This window comes from Macaca mulatta, chromosome 15 (assembly GCF_049350105.2).
Source record: "Macaca mulatta isolate MMU2019108-1 chromosome 15, T2T-MMU8v2.0, whole genome shotgun sequence".
NCBI lineage: Eukaryota > Metazoa > Chordata > Mammalia > Primates > Cercopithecidae > Macaca > Macaca mulatta.
In genome coordinates, this window is record NC_133420.1 from 46,547,529 (window position 1) to 46,564,540 (window position 17,012).

The window sequence follows — 17,012 nt, forward strand, 5'->3', positions numbered from 1 at the left end:
CAGCATTTGTGGAAATGTAAATTAGAAAAGCCACTATGGAGAACAGTATGGAGACTTCTCAGCTAAATCAAAAATAGAACTACCACATGATCCAGCAATTCCACTTCTGGAAAAGAAAGGAAATTATATCAAAAAGACATCTGCACTCCCATATTTATTGCAGCTCTATTCACAATAGCCAAGATATGTAATTAACCTAAGTGCCCAGTAGTGGATGAATAAACAAAATGTGGTATATCTATACAATGGAATATTATTCAGCCACAAAAAAGAATGAAATTCTGTCATTTCAGCAATATGGATGGAACTGGGGTCCTTTATGTTAAGTGAAATAACCCAAGCACAGAAAGACAAATATTGTATGTTCTCACTCATGTGGAAGCTAAAAAAGTGAATCTCATGAAGTTAGAGAGTAGAATGGTGATTACCAGAGGCAGGGAAGGGTAGCAAGGAAGGGGGATAAGGGGGGGAAAAGAACATAATGTATGTATGTATGTATGTATGTATGTATGTATGTATGTATGTATTTATTTATTTTTTGAGACAGAGTCTCGCTCTGTCCCTCAGGCTAGAGTACAGTGGCGCGATCTTGGCTCACTGCAAGCTCAGCCTCCCGGATTCAGGCCATTCTCCTGCCTCAGCCTCCCGAGTAGCTGGGACTACAGGCGCCCGCCACTATGCCCGGCTAATTTTTTGTATTTTTAGTAGAGACAAGGTTTCACTGTGTTAGCCAGGATGGTCTCGATCTCCTGATCTCATTATCCGCCCGCCTTGACCTCCCAAAGTACTGGTATTACAGGCGTGAGCCACCGTGCCTGGCTTCATAATGTATTTATTACCACTGAACTGTACGCTTAAAAATAGTAAAGATGGGCTGGGCGCGGTGGCTCACGCCTGTAATCCCAGCACTTTGGGAGGCCGAGGCAGGCAGATAATGAGACTAGCCTGGTCAACATGGTGAACCTCTACTCAACATGGCCACCTCTACTAAAAATACAAAAGTTAATCATGAGTGGTGGCGTGTGCCTGTAATCCCAGCTACTCAGGAGGCTGAGGCAGGAGAGCCTGGGAGGCGGAGGTTGCAGTCAGCCGAGACCGCACCACTGCACTCCAGCCTGGATGATAGAGTGAGACTCTGTCTCAAAAAAAAAGTAAAGATAGTAAATTTTAATAGGCGTATTTTACCTCAAAATATAAAAATACAAAAAGAAAGGTGGAAAGAACTTGGGTCCCTGAAAATATTGTCAAGCTTGTTTTGTTTTTGTTTTTGTTTTTGAGTCAGAGTCTTTCCCTGTCGCCCAGGCTGGAGTGCAATGGCGCGATCTCTGCTCACTGCAACCTCTGCCTCTGGGGTTCAAGTGATTCTTGTGCCTCAGCCTCCCAAGTAGCTGGAATTACAGGTGCATGCCACCACACCCAGCTAATTTTTGTATGTTTAGTAGAGACAGGTTTTCCCCGTGTTGACCAGGCTGGTCAAGAGCTCCTGGGCCCAAGTGATTCTTTCACCTTGGCCTCCCAAAGTACTGGGATTACAGGCCTAAGCCACTGTGCCCAGCCAAAACCCAGAGTTTTAATCTTTGGTATAATTCTTCGTTATATTCAGCCAAAGGTAATATTTGTATGCTTTTTAGTGTGTTTTTTACTTAGATTTTATAAACACTTTTCTGTGTCATTTTATATTTTCCACACCATCAGTTAAAATGGTTATATAACACTTTTTTTTTTTTTTTTTTTTTTTTTGAGATGGAGTCTTGCTCTGTTGCCCAGGCTGGAGTGCAATGGCATGATCTCAGCTCACTGCAACCTCTGCCTCCCGGATTCAAGCAATTCTCTCGCCTCAGCCTCTCAACTAGCTAGGATTATAGGCATGTGCCACTACATTCAGCGAATTTTTGTATTTTTATTAGAGACAGGGTTTCACCATTTTGGCCTGGCTGGTCTCAAACTCCTGACCTTAGGTGATCTGCCTACCTCAGCCTCCCAAAGTGCTGGGATTACAGGCGTGAGCCACCACACATGGCCAACACTTTTCTTAAAAGCAGTAATTTCCTGACTTCATCAACCACCCCTTATTTTTTCAATCTCTAGAGGCAACCACTTTCAACTCTTTGAAACAGTTTTAAAAGAAACTATATTCCTTTTGTCATTTATTTATCTGTATGACATGCTTATACTGCTATTTCCTGATGTTTTTAGTTTTAGACCTTATATATTGACCTCTCACCATGAAAGTAAAGACGTCGCTGTCCTCACTCTTTTTACACTGTCGCTACCACGTCCCCCCACACTTCCTATGGTCTACCCTCCCAATGTAGTTATAACTTTGGTTATATCAGTATTCTGTATTTATAGACTTGTGAGTCTTTAAATACTATTTGTAGCTGAAAATAGTATTGTGTTATTCAGTAATTTCTTTCTTGTACAATAGTCCCACCTTATCCACAGGGGATACATTGCAAAATACCCAGTGGATGCATGAAATCACTGATAGTACCAAACCCTATACAATATATACAATGTTTTTTCTTATACATACATACTAGTGATAAATTTTAATTTGTAAATTAAGCCCAGTAAGAGGTTAACAGCAATAAATAGCTAACAATAAAATTGGAGAATTTAGTAAAACAAAGGTTATTTGAACACAAGCACTGCAATACAGGGACAATCGTTCTGATAACTGAGACAGCTACTAAGTGACAAATGAATAGGTGGCATATCAGTGTGGAAACAGTGCACAAAAGGATCATTCACATTTCGGTGGGACTGAGCAGGATAGCACTGTATTTCATCATGCCACTCACAACACTGTGCAATTTAAGGTATAAATCGTCTATTTCTGGAATTTTCCATTCAATATAGTATTTTTGGACTGCAGTTGACTAGGGGTAACTAAAACCTTAGATAAGAGGAGATTACTGTACTCTGTGAAGTTAATGCTGGTTTTCTGGTTTTTTGTTTTATTTTGTTTTCTATGTATTTGATACATAGAACTTGATCCTGAAACTCTCCCCTGTTTGTCTAAATCTCTTCTTAATACATTGAAGCATCAAGTGTACCAATAATTTTATCTTTGGGGATTTTAGTTCTAGAACAAGTCATTATCATCATCATCCCTGAGGATTCTGTTCACTTCTTTCTTGTATTGGGCCTCCTGTTTCTTCAACCTTGTAGCTGCCAGTTTAGTCAGTTTATTCCCTCTTTTTAGTAGAGTACTTCTACTCATGGCCTCCTGAGAATAGGAATGTAGGTAGTAAATTTTTTTTTAAACTTCCATATCCAAAAAGTCTTAAATCTATCCTCACATTTAATTGGTAGTTTGACTAGTTATAGATTCCAGATTATATTTTTTTCTCAGAATTTCAAAGGCATTATTCCATTCGATTCTAGCTTCCAGTATTGCTGTTGAGAAGTCCAGTGCCATTCTGATTCCTAAATATTTTTTACAAGATCTTTTCATCCTGAAAATTTGAATGATATTTTTCTTCCAGTGTTGTGAAATTTCACAATGGTGTGTGCTTTGTGGGTCTATTGTTATATATTAGGCTTGATACATGGTATATCCTTCCATGTAGATACTTATGCACTTCAGTTTTAAGACATTTTCTAGAATTATTTCTTTGATGATTTTTTTCTCTTGTTCTCTCTTCCTGAATCTCCTATTGTTCATTTATTGAGGTCTTTAATGTCTTTCAATAAAGTTAAAAATTTTTCTTCATAAAGATTTTATATATCATTTATTTTTATATATTTTTTATTTTCTTCAGAAATGTGTTACATATCTAAGATTTATCCATAAGTACTCTATTTTAGCTGCCGTTACTATTTATATTTCTAAATTAAAGTTTCTGTTTATTGCTTGTATATAAGAAAAGGCAGTTGATTTTTATAGTGTTGTCATATTTAGCTACCTCTTAAACTCTCATAGTATTTCCAATTACTAATTCTAATATATATAATCATATTATATGTAAATGATGGCTATTTCTTCCTTTGCAATATTTACATCTTTTTTTTTTTTTGGTCTGACTGTGCTGACTAAAACCTCTAGAACTTTGTTCAGTAGAAGCCATGATGTTTGCTATCTTATTTCTGATGGTAAAGAAAATGCTTCTAACATTTCATGTGTATGTCATTTTCAACGGTGAAGCGTTAGAAGCATTTCCTTTAGTGGGTTGAGGAAGATTCCTTCTGTTCCTAGTTTGATAACAGCTTTTAATCGTGAATGAGGATTGAATTTTATGTTTTTCTACCTAGGTTAAGATATCTACATCTTAAATATAAAGAATGTCCCTTTAGTAAAAACTCATAATTCTGTAAGTCAAAGATAAATTGTTTTGCTATTGTGATCATACTATGTATGCATGATATTATTTTTAAATATTAACATGATCTTGGGAATATTTTATTTTATGCTTGAGTTTTCTGTAAAAGTATGTCTTTTTCTTTTTCTTTTTCTTTTTAATTGAGACAGGGTCTTACTGTTTCTCAGGCTGGAGTATAGTGGTACAATCACCTCTCACTGCAGCCTTGAAACCCCCAGGCTCAAGTGATCCTCCTGTCTTAGCCTCCTAAGTAGCTGAGACCATAGCTGTGCCACCTGCCTGACTAATTTCTAATTTTTTTGTAGAGACAGAATCTCCCTATGTTGCCCAGGCTGGTCTCAAACTTCTAGGCTCAAGCAATCCTCCCACCTCAGCCTTCCAAAGTGCTGGGATTATAGGTGTGAGCCACCGTGCTAGACAAAAGCATGGCTTTTAATGACTGCAGTTTTTAATCTTATGTATGCATCACACATTTCCAAATTTGAGACCACTAATGTTTTTAATTGCAAATATATATATAAATAAGTATTCTTATTTCTAATTATTTCCTTGGCATGAATTCCTAGAAATTGAACTATTTAGTATAAGTGCTTTTTCAGCTATATGTCCACTAGTATGGTATGAGAATGCCCTGTTTATGCCAGCATTATCATCATTGAATATATTACTGCTGATGTTGTGGTAATACATTTAAACCAATGTGATGGGCAAAAAAATTATATTTTTACTTGCATCTTCAAAATTACTGGTGATCTCTGTTGTTGACAAGCTGGGCATAAAAAAGTAAATTAATAGAATTACTGGTCTTTATTGGCCATCTGCATCTTTTTATTTTGTGAAATGATTTTCTCTTTTGTCTATATTTTGACATGTATTTTATCTTTATATGTAAAGGTATTAACTCCAAATGTGTTTAACTTGAACCTAATCAATTCTGCCAATTGTTTTCTTTTATGGTTTCTTTCATTCCTTTTATACTTAGAAAATTCTTTCTTAATTAGATAAATACTTATTTGTATTTTCTTGAAGGTACATGGGGTTGGTTAGTTGGTTGGTTTGTTTTTTTGTTTGTTTTGAGATGGAGTCTTGCTCTGTGGCCCAGGCTGGAGTTTAGTGGTGTGATCTCAGCTCACTGCAACCTCCGCCTCCCAGGCTCAAGTGATTCTCCTGCCTCAGCCTCCCCAGTAGCTGGGATTACAGGCCCCCACCACCAAGACCAGCTAATTTTTTTGTATTTTTAGTAGAGGGGGGTTTCACCATGTAGGCCAGGCTTGTTTCGAACTCCTGACCTCCAGTGATCTGCCCACCTCAGCCTCCCAAAGTGCTGGGATTACAGGCATGAGCCACCAGGCCCAGCTGAAGGTATAAATTTTATTTTAGATTTTGATGTATGTTTAAAAGTAGGAATAAAAAATCTTTTTCCAAGTGTTTTGACTATTGCCCCAATATCATTTATGAAATAGTCCTTTCTTTCCCACTGATTAGAAATGCTACTCACATTATATATTAAATCCTTAACCACATTAGAATTCATTCTGGATTTTCTATTATGATCTCTTTTGCCTATTATTGTGTCAGTGTCATATAATTTTAACTATTTAATGTATAATTATAATATATATTAATAATCTCCTATTTTATTATTTTTTTCTACTCTCATAACTATATTCTTCCAGATTTACTTTGTAATCACTTTTCCAAGTTCTAAAACAGACCTCTTGAAATGGTAATGGGATCCTTTAAAATTTTACCCATAGTCTTTCTAGCTAGGAAAGTGTTTTATCTTGCTTTTTTTTCAAATTTTTAAAAAAAGATCTTCAATAAAGTTTTATCATTTCCTGCATACAAATTCTGAATATTTTTATGTTTAGTCCTTGATAGTTCACAAATTGGTGTTTTTATGTTTTTTCTATTAATTTTTATGATGAAGTTTTTACATATTAACAAAAAATTAATTGTATAATTTTTATCAGATTACTTAGTGAACTCTTTTGTTTTCATTTCATTATCTTGAATTTTCTAGGGAGACAAAAGTGTCCTTTGTAAAGAATAAACCTCTCTTCTTTCATATTAGTAGACCTTTTTCTGTTTCTTTTCATAGTTAACTAGCCAAAAATTTGTTTCCTGGTGACAATTTAATATTCCTCTACAATAGAAGAAAACAGTCTCCTTATATCTGTATAGTACATATATTAGCTGTAGTAAAATAAGAACTCCAGGGCATGCTGTATGACTCGAAGAAGGTAAGGAAGTGGCACTCTTGCTATAAACAATCTTGGTAGAATTACAAAGAATATTGGTTGTGGTGTGATGCTGCCCTCAAGTGGTTTCATTAAAAACAGGTGGATGGAAAACAAGACCACATAACTGACTTCAGATGTCAGCTATTTAGTTCCAGAAATACCAGAATGAGGCTCCTAGATAGGGAAGATGGCTGGAGGATCTGTTTAGGAGCAGAAGGTGGATATAGGATATAAACTAATGCTGTTTGGGTTTTTACTGTTAATGTGATTTCATTAATACTTACAGAATGGATTATACCAGTAAACCATATTTAACTGTCTCAGATAAGACCTCCTTAGACATGGAATTGATTGACTAACTTCCTTTGGTGTGTCATAAGAAGCTTTTGGCCATGAGATTATTGGGAACTTAAGTTCAGATAAATAATATCTCTTAGGAGGCTAGTTCATACCACAAGGTCTCTTAAGACATATCAAGTTAGCACCAAGCAAAGGGATGTTCCGTTGCTGCCTGTATACCAATTATGTAGTTGACCGTGGGAGACATTACTACCTGAAAACTCCATACTATTATTTTCTCATGCCATTCAGCATCACTTAACCGAAAAGTCAATACCCAGAACAAGAAACCATTGCTCTCCCTTCAGGATGGCTTTCTTTTCTGGGAGCTTGGCTTTTTGAGTAGTTATCTGAGCTTATATTTTTCTTTTTCTCTTTCTACTCAAAAACTTATTGAAGAATTGGGGGCAAGTTTTATGTTCCTTCCTGTGACTTAGAAACTGTTAAAGCTGTTAGACAACTAGCCAAGATTCTAAAGAAACCCATACATGGCAGGGTGGAGACCAAGAGGAGAAATGTATTCCAGAAATTAACTGTTAGCAGTAGTGTTTCTTAATACATAAGCTGTATCACACTCCTTGAGTAGATTCTTTGCTATATAACTTTCACTGTAAATAATTTTATAGCAATCATGTATGAATAACTTGAGAATAATAGAATCAGTCTAATTTGTAGGCACTGTAGACCATCTCCATTCCCTACATGTCAGAGACTCTGGGGGATGAATTGGAGATATTAAGAGGTAAAATGATGCAGAGAAGACCAAGGTCAGCAGAAGTCAAATACTTTTATTTCTTTAAAATTTTGCTTAGGCTACTCCTGGCTATTTTGAAGTGTAAGTCCATAAGATACTTTCCTCCACTGATTAATCTTTATTGATAAAGTATTAGCCATTACAGCTCTTTTGAGATATTTGGCTACTCAGTGTCCTAGATAATATTAAAATTTATTGCACTTTTGCCTTTGTTCCAGTACTATGCTACATGCTGTATATGCACAGTAAAATGAAGAACTAAAGAGTTTAAAATGTGATTGAGAAACCCAACTGTATCTAATGACTGATTACATTAACTATCTAGATCCCTTTGGATAACTTTTAGTTTTTTTCTTATTCCTTTATGTTTCTTGTTTCTTTTCAGATTTATTTATTGATGATAAAGGAATACTTTTTGTAAGTAATAGAAAACACCTACCAACTTTGCATACTCTCTTGAGTAGACTAAAACTATTTTTGGTAAAGGATCCTCTTTTAGATTTCAAAGGACAGATCTTCACAGAAGTTAATTTTTCCAGGTACTTACTTAATTGACCAATGCTGTAAATATTTTTAAGAGGTGAAAAGGTTTTTGCATGATCACAAGCTTAGATGTTATCAATAATGTTTTATTTTGTTTTGTTTTGTTTTTAGACGGAGTCTTGCTCTGTCGCCCAGGCTGGAATACAATGGCGTAATCTCGGCTCACTGCAACCTCCGTCTCCCGGGCTCAAGCGATTCTCCTGCCTCAGCCTCCCAAGTAGCTGAGACTACAGGCATACGCCACTGCGCCCAGCTAATTTTTGTATTTTTAGTAGAGACGGGGTTTCACCATGTTGGCCAGGCTGGTCTTGAACTCCTGACCTCAGGTGATCTACCCGCCTCAACCTCCCAAAGTGCTGGGATTACAGGCCTGAGCCACTACACCCAGCCAATAATTCTTATCATTGTTTTACCTCAACTTTAATTTTAGTGATTATGTGTTTTGGTTGGCTACATTTAGTGTGTGACTTGCTTTTAGTAAACACTAATTAATGTATTTTTTTTTAAGGGAATGTTTCTCTCTTCAAGAAACTTTGGAAGCTTTTGTGAAAGAAGATTTTTGTATGGATAAAGTGAACTTTTGTCAGGAGAAACTAGAAGATACAATACGTTTAAATGAGGTTGTAATACTGGCTTTCAATGACATGTTAGTAAAAGTAGTAAGGCACATTTTTGTAAAATTTTTGTAATATACATTGTCTACAATTGTCAGATTAAAAATATTTCATAATTGAATGAACATGTATCAATTAAGAAGTCAAATTTCCTTCTAAATAGTGGTTCTCAGCCTTGGCTGTATGTTGGAATTACCTGAATAGTTTAAAAGAATATTGAAGCCTGAGTTCTACACAGACATATTCTGATTAATTGGTCTGGTGTGCAGGCCAGTCATAGGGAACTTTAAAATCTCTTCCAATAATTCTAATCAATATGCCTGGTATAGGAAATTAAGTAGTCATGTCTAGTTTAAAAAACTGACACTGGAACTAGAAATATTGATTTGTGAGTTATACACAAAAAATAGTACTTGAGCTAATGAGAATATTGTGAAGTAAGGATATAGATGGTCCAAAACTGAATTTTAGTTTTCTGCCAGTGTTTAACAAGGATGATAGCATTTTTTGCATATTAAAGGCCAAACTTCTTAAAGATGCATTTAGTTTCAATAGCACACAAAATGGTTATAATATCAGTATGTAAAGAATTCTAGCTGTTGAGAGTGCAATAACTTTTTGCAGTTGGACAAGCTCAGAAATCTAGGCCCATATTGATTAGATGCATTCACAAAGCTACTTTAAAAACCATTTTTTTGGCCGGGTGTGGTGGCTCACACCTGTGATCCCAGCACTTTGAGAGGCCGAGGCGGGTGGATCACGAGGTCAGGAGATCGAGACCATCCTGGCTAACATGGTGAAACCCCATCTCTACTAAAAATACAAAAAATTAGCCGGGCGTGGTGGTGGGTGCCTGTAGTCCCAGCTACTCGGGAGGCTGAGGCAGGAGAATGACGTGAACCCGGGAGGCGGAGCTTGCAGTGAGCCGAGATCGCGCCACTGCACTCCAGCCTGGGCAACACGGTGAGACTCCATCTCAAAACAAACAAACAAACAAACAAAAAACATTTTTTTTAGGACAACTTAAAATGTTTTATATTTGGGGATTTTAATGGACTTAAAGCACTTAACGGGTTTCCTTACAATAAAAATTTTAACATGATGGTAAAAATGTTAATTCACCAATAGGCCCCATTCCTCTAGTACCTCTTGCCTGCCATGTTAACCCTGAGAGTTGTGGACTTAATCTCTTTTGTTGAGGAGTCAAGTTCTGTTGGAATGAAAGAGAAACACTCCATGGAGCACAGTAAATATCTATTCCATTCCATGATCTCCTTTCACTTCTCCCCATTTATTATCTCTTATCTACTGCAGTGACTGTTTTTAATTTAAAATGTTTACAATTTGCTATTAGCCAAAAAGAAGCTATTTCTGCATCTAGGGATATTGTACATCACTAACGTAATGAGTGATCATAAAATACAATACTCAGAGAGAACATTGCTTATAATAGAACGTCTTTTTAGCTGCTACATTTCCCTTTTTTTTTTTTTAGAGTATATATAGATTTAACAATTTTGAATGTGGATTTAGTTTAAAATTCAGTACATCATTTAAGCAAACTTTGTCCACTTATGATTTCAAAAATATTTATTTGGAAAGCCTCCCTAAAAACTTTTTTAAACTATATGTTTTTTCAGCCATCAAGTTTTCTTATTGAGTATGAATTCTTAATACCTCCAAGCCTCAAACCAGAAATTGATATTCCATCACTCTCAGAACTGAAGGAGTTATTAAACCTAGTGCCAGAAATAATAAACTATGTAGATGAAAGTGAAAAGCTTTTCGAAAGAGGTAAGAATTAATTTTAAAATGTATTACTTGTAAAAACCACTTAAGAATGTTTGTTACATAGGTTCTTGTTTATTAAAATTTTTCTGAACCTCCAGATTTTGTAAAAATGTTCTGCAAGTTATATGATGAAATCTCAGTATTACTTTTGATGAGATTATTTTCTCACTGTCATTTTCTTGTTGTTGTTGTTGTTGTTGAGACAGAATTTCGCTTTTGTTGCCCAGGCCAGAGTGCAATGGCAAGATCTTGGCTCACCACAACCTCCACCTCCTGGGTTCAAGCGATTCTCCCGCCTCAACCTCCCAAGTAGCTGGGATTACAGGCATGCACCACCAGCTAATTTTGTATTTTTAGTAGAGACAGGGTTTTACCATGTTGATCAGGCTGATCTTGAACTCCTGATCTCAGGTGATCTGCCCACCTCAGCCTCCCAAAGTGCTGAGATTGTAGGCATGAGCCACCACGCCCAGCTGTCATTCTCTTTATATGACTTCCAGGTTTGAAACTTCTCTGAAATTTAACCATTTCAAGATAATTATACAAATAAAACTAAAACACCTATGACTATACACATTTTTTAAAGAGTTGTTTTCTTATAAACAATAAAACATTATTAACTTCTATACTGACAATAGTTAACTATGGAGAGGCTCACAATAAAGAGCTCAGAGTAAGGATTCGTGGAGTCGGTGACTAGGAGAGTCATAACTTAGAACTGAGGTGGTTTCATCCCATTTAGTCTTAGTAAATATTATTGAGTTATTTTTAATGACAGTATGAGCCCAAATATTTAACTGCCCTCTCATAAATTTCATTTAAAATGATCAATGAAATATAATATCATGGAAGAAAGGAAGGGGGAATCTGTGATATCAATTGAGAACAGGGATGCTTGCCATGAACAGACCACAGACTCGAAGGAATTCTTACAGTTAAAACTAAATTAGGGAATTACTGTTCAGCCTACAAATCAAAGCAAGGGAATGAAAAGCCAACCTGGGAAAGTAGATCAACTCCATACCAGAACTTGCAAATATAGTAGATCTCAAAATGCAGGGTGGGCCATAGGCTTATTGGCAGGACAAAAATCTCAGCTCCATAAATGCTAATGTAAAGGACAACAAATGACTTTACTGAGTGATTACACTGTTAAACTCCCAACCTTCACTTGACTTGGCTGCTGTACTAAGTAAAACAGAGTCACTGCTACAGAGGACTTCTAACAAGGAAAGTTATACACACTATTGAAAGTTCAGGGGGTAGGCAGTGTTCCAGCTACCTTTGGGTTGTGATAACAATAAAACTGCTTAGTACAGCAATAAAATTGCCTGCTACAGGGATATCTCCAGCCATAACTCCCTTCCTATTTCCCATGCTCAAAGTGTAAGGAAAACTATATGGATTTGCCTACTCTGAACATTCAATAAAAATGGAATCATATAATATGTGATCTGTGACTTATTTCACTTAGCATAATATTTTTAAATTTATTGACATTATCCAATGTATCAGTACTTCATTTTTATGGCGAAACAATATTCCATTGTATGACTATAACACATTTTGTCTGTCTGTACATCTGTTGATAGATACTTAGGCTGTCCTTTTAGCTTAAAAGTAATCCTGCTGTGAACATTCATGTACACGTTTTTGTCCACACATGTTTTCATTTCTCTTGGATCTATACCTAGGAGTGGAATTGCTAGATCAAATGGTAATTCTGTGTTTAACTTTTTGAGGAATTGCCAGACTGTTTTCCAAAGTAACTACACTATTTCATTCCCACCAACAATGTGTGAGGGTTCCAATTACCTACATCCTCTCCAAAACTTGTTATTATATAACTTTTTTATAGCCATCCTACTAGGTGTGAAGTGATATCTGATTGTGGTTTTAATTTGCATTTTCCAGATGGATAAGGATGTCAAACATCTTTTCACATACTGTTGGCCATTTGTATATCTTCTTTGGAGAAATGTCTACTCAGATCCTTTGCCCATTTTAGTTGGGTTATTTTTCTTTTTATTATTGAATTATAAGCTGTCTCATTTGTTTTTGTTTCTCAATTCCTCCTTTTCTGCCTTTGGGATTACTTGAATTTTTTAAGGAAGTGTTTTTGTGACAAAATTGTACATACCTCAAGTGTATAACATATTTTGATGTACATGTACGTTGTGAAATGTTTACCATAAAAAAGGTAATTAACATATCATCAGCTCATAGTTACTTTTTGTATGTGATGAGAATACTTAAGATCTACTTTCTTAGTAAATTTAAAGTGTACAATGCATTATTATTAACTATAGTCACCATGCTGTATGTTAGGTCTCTAGAACCTGTTCATCTTATAACTGAAAGTTTATACCCTTTAACCAACTTCTCCTCATTTCCCCTACACCCTAGCCCCTGGTAACCACTCTTCTATTCTCTGTTTCTATAAGTTTGGCTTTTTAGATTCTAAATAGAAGTGGTAATATTAGGCAGTATTTGTCAATACCTAATTTTTTGAGAGTTTTTATCATGAAAGGGTATTGAATCTTGTCAAATGCCCTTTTGCATCTACTGAGATGATCATATGGTTCTTGTCCCTCACTCTATTAATGTAGTGTATCACATTTATTGATTTGCATATGTATCCTTGCATCTCAGGGGGAAAAAAATCTCACTTGATCATGGTATATAGTCCTTGTAATAGGCTGTCAAATACAATATACTAGTATTTTGTTGGGGATTTTAAATTATTTTTAGAATTCTTATTTTTTATTGAATAATCATGGTTTTAAAATTTTTTATCCTTTTGATATGGTATATTACACTGAGTTTGGGATTTTCAATCAACCTTGCATTACTGCAATAAATCCCACTTTTTTTAAACCAGATTATTAATTTTGTGTCAATATTCATAAGAAATATTGGTCTGTAGTTTTATTTTCTTGCGATGTCTTTGTCTGGTTTTGGTATCAGAATAATATGGGTCTCATAGAATGACTTAAGCATCATTCACTTTACTTCTATTTTTAGGAGTGACTGAATAATTGATGTTGATTTTTTAAAAATGTTTAGTGGAATTCATCATTGAAGGCAACTGAGCAAGCTTATTGCTTTGTGAGTAGTTCTTGATTACCACAGAATTATATTTTATGACAAAAATACAAAGATATATAGTTTTAAAAAACTAGGTAGATAAATTGTCCCACAGTCACTGAAGCTCTGTTCATGTTTTCTTTCTTTCTTTTTTTATTGTTGAGATGGGGTCTCACTATGTTGCTCAGGCTGGTCTTGAACTCCTGGGCTCAAGTGATCCTCCCACCTTGGCCTCCCAAAGTGCTAGAATTACAGGCATGAGCCACTGCACCTGGCCTCTGTTCATTTTTATTCAATTTTTTTCTTATTGTTTTTCAGATTGGGTAATTCCTGTTGCTCTGTCTTCAATTTCACTGACTCTTATGTCACCTCTAATTTTCTGTTAAGTTCATCCAGTGAATTTTTTATTTCAGATATTCTTTTAAAATTTCCATTTGTTGTTTTTTATAGTTTCTCTTTCACTGCTAAGAATGTCTATTTGCTCATTCATTACAACCATATTTTTCTTTACATCCTTTAGCATAGTGATTACTATGTTATGTTATTATTGCTTTGAAATCTTTGGATACTAATTTCAAAATCTGAGTCATCTCATGGTTAGTGTCCAGTAACATATTTTTTGTAGAGAATGAGTCACATGCTCCTGTTTCTTCATTTTACTAAATGCATTTGGATTGTATCCTGACATTGCACCTGATACATTACAGAAACTAGTTTGCTATGTTCCTTTGAAGAGAGTTGACTTTCTCTGTTTGTTTTAATAGGCTGTTAACTTGGCTGAACTCAAACTGTAAACTTTGTCTCTACTATGGTGGGAAAGAGCTGAAATCTTTATATAACCTTAGCTGATATGCTTTCAATCTGCCCCATACATGTGTAGTTCAGGGATCATCCAGAGATTTATTAAGCAGAGTTTATACATAGAGTTTGGGGCTCCTCCTCTGTTGCTCTCTACTTTCCTGGTTTTCTTCCTTTATCTTCCAGCTGCTGTGGTAACCCTGAACTCTAATTCAGGTAGAACTGTCCTCTAATTCTTCAAGATAATAAGACTGCAGATTTTTATCCAAGTTCTAGTTGACCCAGCTAGTACCAAATATATCATCCCTTCAAGTGAAAAGCTGTAAAAATGGGAAATTTACTCAGTATCAATTTGCTTTCCATTTCTGCATGCTTTAGACTGTAGTACCTTCAGATAATCATTTTACATATGTTGTTGAGAGCTATAAATGCTATCTACAGGAAGATTGGTCCAATAGGAGCTATTGCTAGAAGTAAAACTTTTACTTTAGTAAAAGAAGTAAAACTTTCTGCTTTATATACTAGTTTTTAAAAAATTTTTTTATCTCCTAGGATTCTATTAATATCTCTGAACTGTAGATGAATATTTCTTCCCCTTCTCCTCACTTTATATATTTTATAGATGGCTACTGTCATTCTATAGGATTTAGAGGGGAGAACTAATATATGTGTTTCTTGCTTTCTTGAAACAAAAGCCAGATAATTTTGAAAGAAATCAATTATAACCTCATTTGAAACATAGGTTAATCTAATTAAAGCTAAGATCTTAGAGATTTCTAAGATCCCCAAGATCTCAGCTTTAATTAGATTAATCTGTTTGAAAGGGAGAAAGTTTTGGTGAAAAAATATGCTAAATTTCTTATTCTAAAAATAGGAGAACTGAGATGTAGCCTTTTTTAATTGATAAAAAAGATTGAAATGCATATATTATAAAATTAATGATAATGCATTGATTTAAAATAAGATATTCTCAGCCCAAAAGTTTCTTAAGCTGATAAGCAACTTCAGCAATGTCTCAGGATACAAAATCAATGTGCAAAAATTGCTAGCATTCCTATACACCAACAACAGGCAAGCAGTTTGTATGGAACCAAAAAACAGCCCAAATAGCCAAGACAATCCTAAGCAAAAAGAGCAAAGCTGAAGGCATCATACTACCCAACTTCAAACTATGCTACAAGGCTCCAGTAACCAAAACAGCATGTTACTGGTACAAGAACAGACACATAGACCAATGGAACAGAACAGAGAACTCAAATAAGACCACACGCCTACAACCATCTGATCTTTGACAAACCTGACAAAAACAAGCAATGGGGAAAGGACTCCCTATTTAATAAATGGTGCTGGGGGAGCTGGCGAGCTATATGCAGAAAAGTGAAACTGGACCCCTTTCTTACACCATATACAAGAATTAACTCAAGATGGATTAAAGACTTAAATGTAAAATCCAAAACTATAAAAATCCTAGAAAAAAATCTAGGCAATACCATTCAGGACATAGGCATGGGCAAAGATTGCATGATGAACATGCTAAAAGCAATTGCAATAACAGCAAAAATTGATAAATGGGATCTAATTAAACTAAAGAGCTTCTGCACAGCAAAAGAAACTATCATCAGAGTGAACAGACAACCTACAAAATGGGAGAAAATTTTTTGCAATCTATCCATTTGACAAAGGTCTAATATCCCGAGTCTACAAAGAACTTAAACAAATGTACAAGAAAAAAAGCAAACAACTCCCAAAAGTGGGCAAAGGACATGAACAGACACTTCTCAAAAGAAGACATACGGCCAGGTGCAGAGGCTCACACCTGTAATCCCAGCACTTTGGGAGGCCGAGGTGGGTGGATCACTTGAAGTCAGGAGTTTGAGACCAGCCTGGCCAACATGGTGAAACCCTGTCTCTACTAAAAACACAAAAATTAGCCAGGCATGGTAGCATGTGCCTGTATTCCCAGCTACTTGGGAGGCTGAGGCAGGAGAATCACTTGAACCTGGGAGGTAGAGGTTGCAGTGATCTGAGATCACACCATTGCACTCCATCCAGGCTGGGTGACAGAGCAAGACTCTGTCTCAAAAAAAAAAAAAAAAAAAACCAAAAAACAGAAGAAAACGAAGACATGCATGCAGCCAACAAATATGAAAAAAAAAAAAACCCTCAACATCCCTGATCATTAGAGAAATGCAAATCAAAGCCACAATGAGATAATATCTCACACCAGTCAGAATGGCTATTAGTAAAAAGTAAAAAAACAATGGATGTTGGTGAGGTTGTGGAGAAAAAGGAATGCTTTTACACTGTTGGTAGGAGTGAAAATTTGTTCAAACATTGTGGAAGACAGTGTGGCGATTCCTCAAAGACCTAGAAGCAGAAATACTATTTGACCCAGCAATCCCATTACTGGGTATATATATACCCAAAGGAATATAAATTACTACAAAGATAGATGCACATGGATGTTCATTGTAGCACTATTCACAATAGCAAAGACATGGAACCAACATAAATACCC

The 17,012-nt window shown here is 35.6% G+C and overlaps 1 protein-coding gene across 2 annotated transcripts in view; it reads left to right on the forward strand.

The window, feature by feature from the left end:
* Positions 1-17,012, forward strand: part of SHOC1 (shortage in chiasmata 1) — a 105,586-nt gene that overhangs the window by 27,082 nt on the left and 61,492 nt on the right. For both annotated transcript variants that reach the window (NM_001194305.3, XM_028834311.2), the window contains 3 exon segments: positions 8,047-8,200; positions 8,713-8,824; positions 10,459-10,612. In NM_001194305.3, coding sequence (NP_001181234.3) covers positions 8,047-8,200; positions 8,713-8,824; positions 10,459-10,612 — 420 coding nt within the window.